We start from the raw sequence: 17,106 nt of genomic DNA on the forward strand, positions 1-17,106 counted from the left end.
ACATAGAATCACAGAATAAGTTCAATAAAATATGGTAATAGAGCACAGAAGGAAGGTGAGATGAGATTCATAAAAAACTTCCTGGAAAAGATCCTTAAGCTGATGAATAAAAGCTGGTAAGGCAGACGAAATACAAAGCATCACCTAGTTTAGGAATGGAAGGAGAGGTATGATCATGCCTCATCACATTTCCTTGTGATTAGATAAAGCTTAAGCATCCCAAAACTGCTTAAGCTTTATCTAATCACAAGGAAACAATCAGACCTATTCAAAATAAGGAATGTCTACTACAGCCCATGGGCCTAATGTGGCCCATGCTTTTATAAATAAAGTTTTTTGGAACACAGCCTCATAGTGTTTATTGCTTGCTTTCCTACTGCAACAGTGGAATTGAATAGTTGCAACAGAGACCATATGGCCTCCAAGTACAAAATATTTACTATCTGGTCCTTCACAGAAAAAGTTAATTCCTGTTCTATAAGACAAATGGTTGGTACTCTTCGAAAAAACCCAGTTAGTAAAATTTTAAAAAGGGTCTAGGGTAGGGGGACTGTTCTATTTTAAAAAGACAGAAGTTATGCATGACACTGATTTGTTCCTGAAAAAAATAAAGGCCATAAAAGGCATTTACAGGACAGTTGAGGACATTTACATATTGATTAATATCGTATTTTAAAATTAATGTTAATGTTCTTAATAAATGTGTTGCTGGCATTGTGATTATAAAGGAGAATGTGCTTATTCTTAGCATACACATGCTGAGTAATTTAAGGGTGAAGTAGCATGAGGTCTACAACTTAATTTCAAACAGTTCTGGAAAAAAAAAACCCCACATACATTTATATTTACACATACGTACATGTATATGTATGTAGAGATACACACTTATTTTAAACTGTCCATCTAAAGAGAGAGACAGGTTGAGAAAAAGCAAATGAGACACAATATTAATCAGAAAATATAAGTGAAAGATATCAGATTTTCATATTTTGTCTTTCAACTTTTCTGTAGATTTGCAAATTTCAAAATAGAAAGTCGGGGTAAAAATCAAGTTGGCCAGGCACAGAGAGATTATGAGAGGTAAGACAGTATTTATAGACAAAGAGAAAACTGAGAAAGTGCCAGTCACTTAAGGTAAACTTAGGGTCTCTTCTAATTCTATGATTTACCACAAGAAGTTTATCAAAACTAGTTAAAGCATTTTAAGTGTCCTCCCTCAGGTAATTTAGAAACCATACATTTCTCTCTAATGACCAAATTCTAATTATTTATTCACTGAAGTATACATACATGGAGTCACAAAACAGTATTTAAAATAAAATTCTATAATGTAGATTTTTAAAATTAATTTCAAGAGATCTGACCTATCATAAAAACCTAAATCATAAATCAGACTCACGTTGCATTACTGAATCCAACATACTCATTACCGGCCATCTTATTCAAAAATTGCATTACCTATAAACCAAAATTAGAAAGTATTTTTAGTAATCAAAGAACAAATATAAAGAATGTAGCATGAAAACTGAATTCTATATTGTACTTACATAGTCAAATTTTTCAGCATTATTCACTCCTTGCTGCAAAGAAATGAGACATAAATATGTTAATATAGGGCCCCACCCCAGTTAAGCTTTAAGTGAATATAATATCAAAATTCCAAACTGCTATCATTATAATTAATATACTGCACATTAGTACTTTTAAATCTAGGAAATACTTTTAAGGTAATTCAATATTTACATAAGCTTTTTTATATGTTCTTACATTAACACCCATATGTTGAGAATGGATCTGAATTACAAAGGGAATGCTTTATTTTAAGTATAACTTTTCCCAACCCAAAGTTACAGAAAAGTTTAAATATAAGCTCCTCAAACCCCCTTATCCTTCATAACACCACATAATCTGCTACAATGTATGTTATTTATTTAATTTCACATTTTAAAAAAACTTAAAATAAAGTTTTACCCTTAGCAAAGAATTAGGTATATATAAATTATGGTTTTCAATTAAGAACAATCTACTTATATTTCTAAAATAAACTTAAACCAGTATTAGAGTTAGAAAATGAGTTATGTTGCAAAGCTATCTTTTACAATTCTAGTATATGTAAACATTCTGGATACATTTTACTAATGTAGAGAAAGCTCTACCTTTAATATCTCACTTGTTACAACAATACTTGAACTAAAAAAATTATATTTCATAGTCTAAAAAAATTAGCTACATTTGTATTTAGCATTATGCCAATTCAGAGTATGGAAGATGTATTGTTTCATCACTTCTATTTCTGACATGTTAGCTACTGCAAATGTCAATAGGAAAAACCTATGTAATGTAGATCAGTTCAAGTAGCCAAATGGTTTCATTTTACCTCGGCGAAGTTTACAAAGCAGTAAGTTGTAGATCTGAAATCAAACGTATTAATTGGTGATATGCACCCAAAAGAAACAATACATCTCTAATTTTTAAAACAAGTTTAAAATGAAGTAATTTGACAACTAAAATTGTAAAAACGAAAAATTTTAACTTTACCCTCAAAAACCCAAAACAATACACTTTAAAATTTTATTTGGTGGGGGGGGGACTTGTACCAGAGTATTATTTAATTGAATAAAGCCAGGTTCATTATCCACTTTACAAGTGGATTAGGATGTGGCTGATAATCTGTGAAACCCTACAAATCAACTTATTTGAGAAAGAATGTGCAATGACATACACAATCAGTAGCTGGAAAGACCACCACACTATTTCATCAAAATCAGGCATTCACAAAGTTTAAACAAGTTAAGAATAATTTAGCTACAACCATATAGTAATCACTATCTATGTATTTTCTCTAAAGTGTCCTTTGACATATTTTTAAGTTTTCTTTCTTTATAATACACCAGAAATCAAAATGTAGAAATGTAACTCCAAAGCTGTTCAATGAAAAATAATTAAAAGAAGAAATTACCAACTTCATTGAACTGTTGCAGTTGTCAAAATATTCCATAGATCCTAATGCTGTAAAATATGTAACAACATTTAAACCACAAAAACCTTTTTAACCTTTGAAAAAGCACAAAAAAACAACTCTTTTGGAAAAGGATGTCAGCATTTGCATTGGGATGTCACATGGATAATTACTGGTTATACAATTAATCAATGTAAAATAAACAAGTTATATTTGAACTTTCATTCTCTGACCTAAACTGTACCCTATAAAACTAATACAAGTTTTCTTTGTTTAGCTGTCATGTTTAATTTTTAAAAAACCAAATACTGTCTCAACTCTTGACTATGGTCACATTCTTGGTCTACTTTGCAGCATACTAAATTAAATACCATTAGATTTTACTTCTATGCTATTTTAAAGAAACAACTGGTATTTATCAATGTCTATCATTATATAACATTTTGGGTAAGCTACCTGAAATGTCCTGGCAGATTATGTAAATAGACAAAATAAAATATTTGAATGACTGTGTTGACTCAAGAAAGTCTCTACTCAAAACTTCCCAATTTAAATGTAAAAGTACTTGATTAATGTTTCTTCTTATTATCTACCTAGAAAGAGCATTTAATTGAAGTCAATAAAATATATTCCCCCCTGTAATCTCTTGGAAAGATTTCACGTACCCCAGGGATATGTGGGACTTAGTAATCATTATCAGATGTCACATTATTTTAATTTTGAAAAATTTACATTATAAAGTTTATGTGCAAAGATGTTAGAAAAAAACACACATACACATACCAAATAACCTAGAGTAAATGCCCCCAGCCCCTGCACCGCCCTGCCAAAGCAAAAACACAAACTGTTAAAAAAAAAAATCATCATTTCTCCAGTAGAGAGGTACAGAGGGGTGAAGGAACAGATGTTATGAAAACTGAAGCCAGGAATGGGTAGATGAGGGATGGTTATACTTTTCTGTTTATTTTGTGCATGTTTGAAATTTTTCATACAAAATTAAAGGAAAAATGTTTATTTGCTAATAATTTTGCACAGTAATTACAAAACTGTTCCTTTAGAATATTTTCTTTTTTTGAAATAGTAAATGATTTTTAATTAGTTCATGTATCAGTGGATATTTTCTATTGCTAGAAGTATAAATTCTCTTACTATTCTAAATTTTTACAGATGTACAAGTTGAGAAATCCTGCTGATAATAGATGAGTAGATGGAAATAGGAAAGACTTTGTTATGGCAATGTACACAAAATCCTTTACACATTTATCTCATTACATACAAAGGTCACACAGTAAAATATACCCTCAAAAACTACACTTAATGTTCTCATTAACTAACAACTTGATCAGATCCTCTTTCCATTTTGTTGAAACCAAAAATCTGGAAACAACCTGGTATATAAGATTTGTTCCCAGTCACTACAGTGATTACAGTGATTCACATCCTCAATACCATGACCACAATATTTCAAAATGTTCTCTTTTGATGGTGCCCAAGACGTTTTTACAACCTGAAGCAGTGCTTTTTACAACCTGAAGCAGTGCACCACAGTAAAATTTAGGACACGAGAAGTATATACCTTTTGGAAAATGGGAGGAAACCTAGACCAAAGGCAGGTTAATTTTAAGAAAGGCACCTATGGAAACAGATTTAGAAACTGATAGTCTTAAAACTATCAATGCCTCTTTATCTCTGGGAAAAATATTCCCAAGCCCAGGGATATGTTTATTTCAGTTTTAAGTCACTGCACAAGTATTATTAGATATCACATTATTTTAATCTTAAAATTACAGTAATTTATATTAAGTATGGTAGGAAAACTTAAAGATAAACTGGACAAAATACAGCTACCAAAATTTCTAACCCATTTACCACATGACTTTTAAAAAGCAAACCACGTGGTTTGTTTGAAAAGGTTAGTAATCAGACCTTGAGATTAGAAAATTATACAAATTTATTTTTCTATAAACATATCTACCAAGTTAAAGAATTTACATTCCTTTGAGGAAAACTTTTATGAATGAAAATTTGACAAAGAAGCACTGAGTTTTAACACTGGCTATTAAAAGAATTAGTAAGTATACTGGAGTAGTTTTATAACCTGTTTATACAATATACTCATGAACTGAATTATGTATTATACATCACAACACAGGTGAAAATATCACTATTAACAGGGACATGTGCCAATAAATGTAGTATTAATATGACTCATTTAAAGTCAATGCATTAATCACAGTTATTTTGTAAGTAAATCACTTGATTCCACTCATAAAGTATAGAGGTGTAGAAGCAAATTGAAAATTAGAAATCATAGAGGAAAAAGGCATAGAAGAAAGAGGCAAAAAGAGGTAACTAAAAATGATTTTACAAAACATTTGGTTTAATCTCTCCAAAGAAAATGCTTTAAAGCTAAATAATACGTGAGAATTAATATAAATATTACAGGTGAAAAATAATGTTCTAAATCTAGTATTTTCATAGATTAGCCCTAAAAATAAAGTAACAAAAAAGGGAATTCTGTTGACAAATTACCCGCCTTTTATTTGAGGAAAAAAACCCTCAAGCACATCAACTGATATAATCATGAAGAACTGATATAATCATAATAAGCCAATATAATCCTTTCTTATGAATGTTACCAAGTTCAAGGCATCATCCATTGCTCCCCAGAGCCACAAACTGCCTTAAAAATGTGGCTTATAAGCATGTGTAACAGGTGATTGCTAACATGACCAAACTGAACATTACACACATATTAACTAAATTTGTCTTGATTTTTTAATGGAGCATGATTAAATTATTATTTTAAAAAAAGAGAGGAAAAAAACCTCCAATATTTTAAATTCAAAAATACTTCTGATTAAAAAAAAAATCAAGTTCTTCAAATGACAAAAACCAGAAACTACCATGAGAATAGAGACACAAACATAGAAGACAATGTGACTTTATCTTTAAAATTAAAAAGCAGAAGTGTGACAATTATAATAGGTTGTCCTCATTTTTCCACTCTAGCCCTCAAGTTATCAGAAGATCTTAACTTTTAAACTGAAACTAGGTGAGATTAAAAAATTATGTAAGGATGCTGCTATTTCATCCAGAGTAACTGTGCTTTCAAATTTATTTTTACTCTTTCCTTTAAATCAAGCAACCAGCTTACCATCATCAAATAAAATCAACTGCATCAAAAAGTATTCCTTTAAGTTTAGCAGCTACCACAGAGAAAGAGACAGGAAGTATAGTACCTTCATGGTTTTTTAAATTATGTGCCTTTTAAGTACAAAAATGACATTTGTTTTTATGAAGGCATTTACCTATATAGTGTTTAAAATTTTAAATATTGGAGTTTTCCTACAAGTTTAGTAGTTAAGAATTTATGCAACAGGTTCCTTCTGTCCAAATTCTCCTTTTTTACACAATCTGCTAATCCTTTTGAACATTTGCTCTGCCTCTTCCCCCATTTTCCTGAGGACCACCATCAATCCTACAAAGGAAAAATATCAATACTACAAAATTATGAAATAAAGTCTTACTAAAGATTCTAGTAACTTGTGTGTGGGGGGAGGGGGAATAACATGAGGGGAATGTTTTAATAGCACCATAATAAAGTTCTGAATTTTGAAAGAAAAATATAGCCTTAAGGTCATCAGCTAAAAGCTAAAAAACAGAATTCACATCTAATAGCCATGGTAAAATGGCCACAAGCACTGACTAATGTCCAAAGAATGACTGTATACACTCACTGAAAATTAGATTTACTTTTAATCCAATAACTGGTATCTTCTGTAAAAGTTAAATTAGGAAAATAAAATTTCTGCCTTTTGGACAATATAACTATGCTAGGTAAAGACAAAATGTCATCAAGAGAAATAGCAAACATCTACATTAAAAATGGCAGAGTGAATTTGAATGAATAGCAAACAGAAAATTGGGAGACTTAGCTCAAGCCCAATTCTACTGCTGTTAGAACCTATCCAGTCTGTTTCCTCATCTTATCTATTTAAGGAGTAAGAAGGCTGAGCTTGAAAACTCCTTCAGCCATGGTTTTATTAATTCAATTTCAACTACCAATTCATCAGTATTATGTGATCATATAATCTGCAGAGATCACAGATAGTTATTTATAAAAGTTTTGAATTCTTTTTTAAAAAGTCCAAGAAAAGTATTACATTCTGGGACAGTCAGTTTTACACAGAGGTATGTCAAGCTTATCCCTTCAAGATTTAGATGAACTTCATTAAAAAAAAAAACAAAAACCCAAACCAAAAAAAACCCCCAAAACTTGTGAAACAACTTCTAAAAATAAAACAAAAAAGGTCAAAGAAACTGACCTTAAATATGAACCATATCCCAAAGCCTCATTTCCAACTGTCAGTAAATTTACAATTTTTCTAAATTTAAAAACACTGATCAAATTTGTAAATACAAGACGACTTAGTTAAATGTTTGCACAGTTGGATGTAACCACACTTATGCTGTGTATGTGTGTTTTTTTAACTGTTTCTAAGTACTCATATTAATGTTGCTCATTGTATAGTTTATGGCTTGTGACTAAACATCATATCATGATGTAATATGACCAGACATGCATTTCCCACATGCAGCATTTCAGTGTAGTATATTAAGCCCATGAATCATTAAACAAAAGATGTTTAACTGCATGCAGTTAAGCAAGACTTCTATTAATCATTTACATATGTCCCTTTCTTGAAAATACTATTGGTGTGCTATGTTAATCTTTTTCCAGTGTAAGAGTTCTTAAACTGAGATCCATGGGTCTGTGAATTCCCTACAGTTTATATAAAATCATGGTATGTGAACGTTTTTTCTGGGAAGACCCAAAAAAGGTTCAGAACCATTCTAGTGGTTTTCTCATCAAGCACTAATACACACATTTTATTATCATAACTTTCCTTACCTCTAACTTACTTGTTCAAATCTGAACAATTATTAATGAGACTTTTCTCTCATCACAGTATTTACTGAATTTCATTGTAAGGGCCCATTTACTGGTGTATACCCCATGTTATACTGTAAGTTGTGGCATGACTGTGCCTAGTACATATTCATATTATTTTCTATAATAAACACGTAGTTTCTTTCACCTCAAACTGACAACTTTTCTCTTATGTAAAACAGTGACAACTAGATTATAGTGGGCATAGCCTAAAATTAGTTACATTAAAAAATAATACTTGTCTATAATATCTCCATCACTAGAGTTACAAGGATTAAGTGGGCCAGTGCTTATGAAGCATTTGCTCTAAAATAACAACATATATATTCTTAAGATAGTACTCTTCTATTTTAAAGGCTTTTCTCATGAATGAAGAAAAAAATTCATTAAAGTTAAGAGAGGATTTCTAGCATACAAATTAGATGAATTTTTATTAACTGGGCCAAGGGTATAATTTATATTCAAACATTCCTTGTGTAACCAGGGTATCCCATCTTCAGAAATGCATCTACAAAGGCACATAGCTATGTTTTTTTCAAGCATGGAAGAGATGTGCACAGATTTACTGAAGAAAGTATATAAACGTTCCAAACACAAATGAAATATAATTGAATACCAATGAAACTTATAATTAGAAATTAAAAATCTAAGCAGTATCACAGAATAGAACCACTTTCAAATACTTATTTCAATACATTAGTGTTTCCAATTATTAAGGCAAACTAGACACTTAACAAAAGAAACAAAACATACCATGTAAACCAAAGAGTAGGAAAATAATGTAACTTAATAACTGGAATAAGTCTTATTTAGTTATTACATGATTCAAGTAAAACAAATGAAACAAGTTCAAATGAAAATTGTGATTACAGCTCATGAAAGTATAAAGGACTTGAGAACAGTCAAGGGTAAATGTACTTTGTTTTAACACAAAGTACCAGAACATTTGTCCCTACATATGCTGATGACAAACATCAAACAGTAACACGCTGTTACTTCTGTTTACATCTGTTCATTCTAGAAGAGCCAAAAAGAAGAGAAAGAAAAAAATATTAAAACTTTAAGAAGAAAAACTTCTGTGACTACTGTTCAGAAGAGACTTCCTTTTGAATTTTTGCCAGGTCTTCAGGTCAAGAGTAACTGTTGGAATTTATGTCATCTATTTTAATTTTGTCCTTGAAATTACATCATTTATTTTGAAATAAATAAAAATCCTAACCTTATGCCATACCATTAATTTAACACCAAAAGAAAAATTTTCACATTTCTACATAAATAAGATTCCTCTTTATGCCTTAGTAGTTAAATTTTTACTGGATTAAAAGGAAATGTCAACATTTTACCTTTATTAATGAAGTCACAACAATTGCTCCAGCATTTACCATAGGATTGTGTGGTTTATCTGAAAATATAAAAGCAATAGCATTACTTTAAATACCTGATAAAATTTTCTGTGATGCACAGGTACTTCCCATGAACATTCATCTATTTTCTTTATGTAAGCCATTGATTGTTACAGTTCTTTTTGGGGGTCGGGGGTGGAAAGTGGAGGAGTGCATTAAAGTCAGTTACACATCAAACCAGTAATACACTTTTAAGAAGCTGCTATAATTATACAGGCAAACAAAGATTCAGGTACAGAAAGACAGTGAACAGTGCTGTAAGAGCACATCCAAATTTCCTAACTCTGCCATTTGATCCTGGGCAAGTAACTGAACTTCACTGTGCCTCAATTTTCCCATCTGTAAACTGGGAGTAATAACAGCACCAATACCTCAGCAAGTCATAATACTTCAATGAATTAAAAAAAATGCTTTGGCACAGCACTAAGCAATCAAATGATATTATTATTAAAAATCACCTTGGAAAAAGCATATCTAGTGTGGACCCAATTTTCCTTTTTTAAAGTACTTTATTTTTGTGTTTATGTATATACATATACATATGCAGAAAATGAAAACAGGTGATACACATAGGATAAAAAGATTACAGGGTATTTAAGTTGTATTCAGCATGCCTTCTATATTTCCTGACAATAAGGATGTATTTCTTGTATAATTACAAAATTACTTAAAATTTAAGTTCATCCAAAATCCTACCTCTTCTCCTAATTCTTACAACAAACAGAATTTCAAATCTCAGCTGATTATACTGTCACTCATAGCACAGCACAAACGCCAAACACAAAACTCTTAGGGCACTGAAAACATTTATTTGAAAGCATAATCCCTAATCTGTTTGTGGTAGTAATTTACTTCTCTGGGAACAAGTTCTTATCTAACTTGACACATCTAGCAGAATCCATAAGTTATTGCTACATTATTAGTCTCCTTGAATTTTAAGCAAGTTACCTTCCGTGAGATGAGTCTACAGCTAAACAAGGAAATTCTTCAACTGTTAAAGAGTTACTATATGACCCAGCAATTCCACTCTCAGGTATATAACGAAGAGAAATAAAAACATGTGTACACAAAAACTTGTACACAAATGTTCTCAGCAGTATTACTGATAATAGTCAAAAAGTGAAAAATAACCCACAACCCAAACATCCTGCCAAATGATGAATGGGTAAACAAAATGTGGTATTATTATCCAAACAATGGAATATTATCCAGCAATAAAAAAATGAAGTATTGACATAAGCCACAACATGAAAGCACCTTGAAAACATTATGCTTAGTAAAACAGGCCAGTCAAAAAGACCAAATATAATGATTCCATTTACATAAGGACTAAATATAATGATTGTTTATATGAAATGTCCAGAACAGGCAAATCCATAGAGAAGGAAAGTAGATTTACTAGTTTCCATGGGTAGAAGAGAAATAGGTATTGACTACTAATATCTCTAATACCTAGGGTATCTTTTGGGGGTGATAAAAGTGTCCCCAAATTGACTGTGGTCATGGTTGTACAACTCTATGAATATACTAAAAGCCATTAAATTGTACATTTTGAATGAGTAAATAATGTAGTAGGTAAAGTATATTTCAATAAAACTGTTAAAAATGTTTAATTAAAAAAATCAATAATGACAAAAAACTGGGTAACTTAACAGTACACCATTTTCCTCAATATAAGATCAACAATATGATTTAGTAGCTAGCTAGGCTTTAAATAGTGTACATTTTCGGTTACCCATGATAATGACAAGTTCTAAAAGTTAAAATAAAACAGTACAGGTATACTATCTAAATAGTACAGTCAGGATTTCACCTATTTCAAATTATGCTAAGGGAAGTCTGCTTTCTTTGAGATCACACAAAATGACAGTAATAGTTGTCACAGAAAAATACTACGCAACAAAAGGGAAGCTAAGAAACAAAAAATTTCCAGTATTATCGATGTAAAAGAAAAACCAAATGCAGACACAAAAATCAAAATATGGAAATCAGGGCTTCCTTGGTGGCGCAGTGGTTGAGAGTCCGCCTGCTGATGCAGGGGACATGGGTTCGTGTCCCGGTCCAGGAAGATCCCACATGCTGCAGAGTGGCTGGGCCCCGCAACTGGAGAGGCCACAACAGTGAGAGGCCCGCGCACCGCAAAAAAAAAAAAAATGGAAATCAGGCTGTGCTAAATTAGTTTATACTCGTATTTGTGTATATTCATGTATCTGTCCTTTCATTTTTTTTTTTTTTTGGACGTTATCAGGTTTAGACTCTAGGGCCCTAGGAGGTAGCTAATGTGTGTATTCCAAATGGTACCACATAAATGTGGGCATTTACTATTTTGTAAATCATAAATATTCAGCAAATACTACATATGCTACATTTAAGATCTTCCAAGAACACTAAAGCATTTCATGGCATGACAGAGCAATTTTCAGATGTAAGCACTGCTCGCTCTGACTTTGGCTTAAAAGCCAGACATCTGAACACTTGGAAATACACCAGAGATTAAAACACCAGCTTTACTGCATTATAAAATCTCAGTCTAAAAGTGGAAATCTCCTTTTCCACTCTGCTCTGCCATAGTCAGAAGGAAAGAACTGAAGGGTTCAGTTTAGAATTTTTAATTTAAAAAGAATTATGACAACAGAAATAACACAAGCTAATTAATAAAGGTTACTATCTGAAGTAATGACATATATTAGCTTAGTATAATGACAAAATGGACATCTGAAATTTTGGGGCATGTTTTTAACTAGAATGCAAAAAATTGATTAATTTTAACAAATATTTATTCTAAGGGAATAAAACAAGCAAAAAATTCTTCCATATTATACCAGAAAAAGCTTTTCAAACTAAGTATATGAACCTTACAAAGATGTGGTTCATGACTGAGGCTGATGGTAAAAGAGTAACTACTATAATTTCTTTATCTATTCATTATATTCAGATTAATGTTAATTTATCATCATAATCTTACAAAGCTAGGATAATATTAATACATTTGTTTCTTTTAATTTTATAACGCTAGATAGACACACATGCACATACATACACACAGTGTAGTTTCACCATAAATTACCCTTGAAATTTTCAATATAAAAAAGACCCACAAACTCTTTTCTTGCTGGGGCTAATCTAAAACCAAGACTCTAGAGCACAGAACCTATGCAGAACTCAAGAAGGAGTGGTATGGTACAGTGATGCCTTAATTTTCCCATTATTTCCCAGATTCCTGGTATTGGCTCAGGCTTGGAAAAAGTCAAAGAATATCAAGGCAAAACCTCTTGTTAAACTTTATGTTCAGTTATTACAAAACAGTTCTAAATTCCTGAGTTCTTATTGTGATTTTTTTTTCTTATAGACTTAGTGTCAATAAAATGTATATGGCAAAAAAATGTATTACTTACAATGTTAAAGTCATTTTACCCCAAGCCTATTTTATTTCTTACCACTCAATTCACCAGAACCACCTAGTTTATTCAAGTTTGTATTTTTGGGAAAATAGTAATTTTTCTTGTAAAATGTTTAATCTTGTGAGAACAAAAATACTCTTTCCATATTAAATCTAGATGTCAGTGAATTTAATAAATAAGGTACTTCTGCATATGTCCTTATTGAAGTTGCTAGTTTACAGTAATCTCCATAAAATCAAATGTAGCATCAGGATAGAAAGATTATGGTAAAATAAGTAAGAAAATGCAACTGCCCTCAAAACAAATAGAAAGAGAAGCATAAGAAAGTATCAGTCTTGTAACTTCATTTTAAAAACTCATAAAATACTGAGTATAAGGCATATTTTTTATTTTTCATCCAGCAGAAAGAAAAAATACAAAAGTATATTTCTCACAACCATTACTGTAATTCCTTCACTCGTTTTCTTCAATTCTATTTTAACTTGTCACACAATGAGGAACCTAGCATATGCCTGAAAGATTAAAAAACAGAAACCAATCTATAGGTTGGTGTTTAGATTTAAAACCTCTATCAGATCAAAAGTACTAACTGCCTTTGTCCTCCCCTTTTCTTTTGGATTCCTGTAAAGCAATAAGACTTGTTAGTTATCCAACTATTTAACACAAGATATTTCTTTCAAATACTAAATGTTATGAAGGAGAAAAAAAAAACATCACCTCAACCAGGGCCACCATTAAAGCTTTTTATTATGGAAGTTTTCAAATATATACAATATACAAAAGTAGAAAGAAAAGAATATAAGCATGCATGTACCCATCATTTAGCTTCAATGATTACCAACATACAGTAATAATCACATGCATCACTCCCAGCTACACTCCACTGAATTATCTTAAAGCAAATTCTGGACCCTGTGAGACTTTATAAGATATTCCCCTATAGGTGGTTATAAAGTGAAAATCTTACTTCCTGCCTCTGTCTTTTCTCTAGCCCACTTTCCAGTGGTATGAGATGCCTAAAAAATCTGTTTTTTAAAGTAGGTTAACTATCTCTATGGGTTTCACAGAAATTCCATGACAAATGAAAAAGTATCAATGCTTTTAATTTTCTTTTTCTTCGAAAAAAAAACTAGTTAGATTTACACAGGAAAATGAGGTATTTCTTCTTCCAAGTAACTTTTATATAATTCTTACCATCTTCGTTTAAGAACAGTTTGTTGAACCTTAATCCACTTGGCTCTTTCCCAACATATCGATGCACATATTCTGTTCCAAGATCATTAACAGCAATGGCATATTTCAAAGGTTTTACACAGGATTGAAGGCAAAATGGAACTTTGGTATCCCCAATAGAATGCCTATTTAAAAGTAGATTTAAAAAATAATTAAGATCAACTGTGAAAAAATGTAACAATAACCGGAGCTGTTATTTACATGTTAATTCTAATTTATAACAGTTTTCCCATAATTCAACAGCAAGTTTACTTGGATATTGAAGAATAAATACAAGTATGCTTATTTTAACAGGGATACTGCAATAAAAAGGCAAAAGCTTTCAAGTACTCAGGTAATAGACTGGTTCAAAATTAGATAATAAGTAATGTAAAAAATTGCCTCTGGGGCTTCCCTGGTGGCGCAGTGGTTGAGAGTCTGCCTGCCGATTCAGGGTACACGGGTTTGTGCCCCTGTCCGGGAAGATCCCACATGCCGCAGAGCGGCTGGGCCCGTGAGCCATGGCTGCTGAATCTGCGCGTCCGGAGCCTGTGCTCCGCAACGGGAGAGGCCACAAGAGTGAGAGGCCCGCGTACCGCAAAAAAAAAAAAAAAAAAAAAAGAAAAAGGAAAAATTGCCTCTGAGGGCAACAGGGTATGGCCCTCCTTACTCCTATCTGTATTCAATCATATAAAATGAACTAGCCCTTTTAGAAATTAGTCACAATTTTTTTTACTCATAGCTTTAATAATGGCTAAACTGTGGTTAGTTTTTCAATGAAGCTCAGTTTATTCAATACCACTCTCTGAGACCCTGTCTATAAATGCCTCATCTTGTGAACCATATCTATTGACAATTTCAGCCCCATTAAAAGAAACAGCATCCAGTTTTATAAACCTGATAGAGCTGGCACTAACGGCAATCATAATCACCATGTAGATAAACAACAGAACAAACTAAGATGAAAATGAAATAGAGAATAGGTTTGAAAATGAAAAAACTGTGACTGGCCCCATTATAATGTAAGCTTAACAAGGGCAGTGATCTTTGTTTTATTTGCTGAAGTATCCCAGGTGCCCCAAACAATGTTCCAACACATTACAGGCACTCATTTATTCGAGTGAAATTTATTCACAGTGAAACTGGGCACTATAATAACTACCCCTGGGCAAACAGGGGGTTTAATGGAGACATCAGAGGGACACCTTACTTCTAAGTATATGATGGAATATAAATAAATATGTGTATATATATATATAAAATATATATAATATTTTTCCTGTCAAATTTATGAATAACTTCTAATTCAGACCATAACTTCAATTTGGCAATCATTCTGAAACCTGACAAAAGCCTGTCTTACTACCTTTGGATTTAAAAATACCTATGTTCTAGCCCAAAGTCAAGTTCTTATCTCTAGATAAGAAAACTGAACTAAAAGAATCATCTCTACACACAAAGTATGTTTAAGAAGAAAAAACACATGTGCAATAATTAGGTGATAATAATTTCTTCCAAATATAAAAATTTCCACTACATGATAAACCATTTCCTCCAAATACAAAAAAATAGGAATACCACTCCCTACTGGAATTTGCTCCATAAGGATAAGCCATGTCTTCTCATGCATTTGTGTCTGTTCATAGCACCCGATATTTAATTCAACACACAAGTGTTTAGTACATTTCACAGGCCCAGATAAGGATAAAAGCCTGTCATAATGGAAAGAACAATGGACTGGAATTTAACAGACCCAGGTGCTAGTTTCACCTCTGCCAGTTTTATACAAACTCTGAACCCTCAGATTCCTTATTATAAGAATGAATGAGCCAAACCACATGTTTTTTTTAACTGTAAATATTTGAGGAAGATAAGTAGTAAAAAATAAAAGGATCACTTACAATGAAGGCACTTAAGAGATACAAATTTTAATAAATGGGTGGAAAAGCTTTAACTGGGACATTATCTTGAAAAATAAAATCTAAAATTATATGGCTAAATGACTTGTAGTTTTAACAAAATTTAGGATAAAATTACATCTCTGATATAAATTCATCAAGCTATATACACCTCGGAGTTGTATATCTCATTTTATTTAAGTTATATTTTAATGAAAAAAAATAATTACCTTAGTAAAAGCAAAGAAAAAACCAGAAAGATTATACCTCTGAGCTAAAGTCTTCCAATGAGTAAAAAAATATTGATTTTTCTTTTTTTGGCATAATTTTTCTGACTGATAAAACCAAATTACAACACGATAAGAAATCTTATGTCTGACTCATAGCATAATAAAAAAGGTCATGCTTAAAAAAATATTTCAGAACTCTATTTTTCCAAGGGCCTCTCTTAATTTACTTTATTTTTAATTGACTTTTTAAATCAAATCATTCTCTTTGAAGTGCCCTCATATTGTTATCCTTTTTATAATTCTACTGGATCATCAAATGTCAGTGGTTATGCCCGGAGTGTGAGTACATCCCAAAGATCACCTTCGTAGACTTCATGAAATCCTGTGTCTTTTGAAAATGACTGATGGGTAAGAGACTTTATTACATTATATTGCCTTAACTACCATGCTAATCATATAAGCAGCAAGAGGAACAAAGATAATGACAGGATAGGTAACCCACGTTAAGCCAAGAAAGGTGAACTAATCTTATTAGCGGTCAGTTCATTAGTGAATAATTTCATGTTCTGCCAAATCCACTTTTCCTAAGTAAATGTGGAACTGCAGTTCCTTGAACAATAAGCATTCAAGTAACAAGACTACAACTGTGAATAAGATAGATGAAATGCCTCATAAAATTTAGTATAAGGTATTGTTTCAGTTGAGTTTTCTAACTTAAACTAAAATCTAAACTTCTTTACCTTCTTGAATTTATGTCAGGTCAGGGGGCTAATTACTATTACAGAAGAGGCTCCTCTCTACCTCATGTTCACTGTTATGCAAAATTTAAGGCTTAGAGTTGGTTTTGATGGATCTGAAATAAACTTACCTCTGTCCATCTACTGTACAAACGGACACACCCCACAAATCAGGACTGAACTTGGCTAACTGAGGAATATAATCTGCAACCTATGCAAAACAATGGAAAGAAATTAACAGATATAATATAGGCAAATAGTATTTTCTTCTACCAAAAAACTGATCTCAATTTAGCTTCTACCAATGAACAG

General features: G+C 31.8%; 1 protein-coding gene across 6 annotated transcripts in view; it reads right to left on the reverse strand.

The window, feature by feature from the left end:
* The window catches only part of GLS (glutaminase), an 85,346-nt gene that overhangs the window by 47,366 nt on the left and 20,874 nt on the right, over nt 1-17,106 (reverse strand). For 4 of the 6 annotated variants that reach the window (XM_022567271.2, XM_089915976.1, XM_022567272.2 and 1 more), the window contains 5 exons: nt 16,926-17,005; nt 13,912-14,075; nt 9,257-9,315; nt 1,548-1,580; nt 1,400-1,458 (listed from right to left, as the gene is read on the reverse strand). In XM_022567271.2, the coding sequence (XP_022422979.2) occupies nt 1,400-1,458; nt 1,548-1,580; nt 9,257-9,315; nt 13,912-14,075; nt 16,926-17,005 (395 nt within the window). The other 2 variants (XM_089915978.1, XM_022567274.2) reach the window with 2 other exon arrangements.

Source organism: Delphinapterus leucas, chromosome 8 (genome assembly GCF_059928025.1).
Source record: "Delphinapterus leucas isolate spDelLeu-1000000601 "Yukka" chromosome 8, BTC_Dleu_Yukka2, whole genome shotgun sequence".
In the NCBI taxonomy this organism is placed as follows: Eukaryota; Metazoa; Chordata; class Mammalia; order Artiodactyla; family Monodontidae; genus Delphinapterus; species Delphinapterus leucas.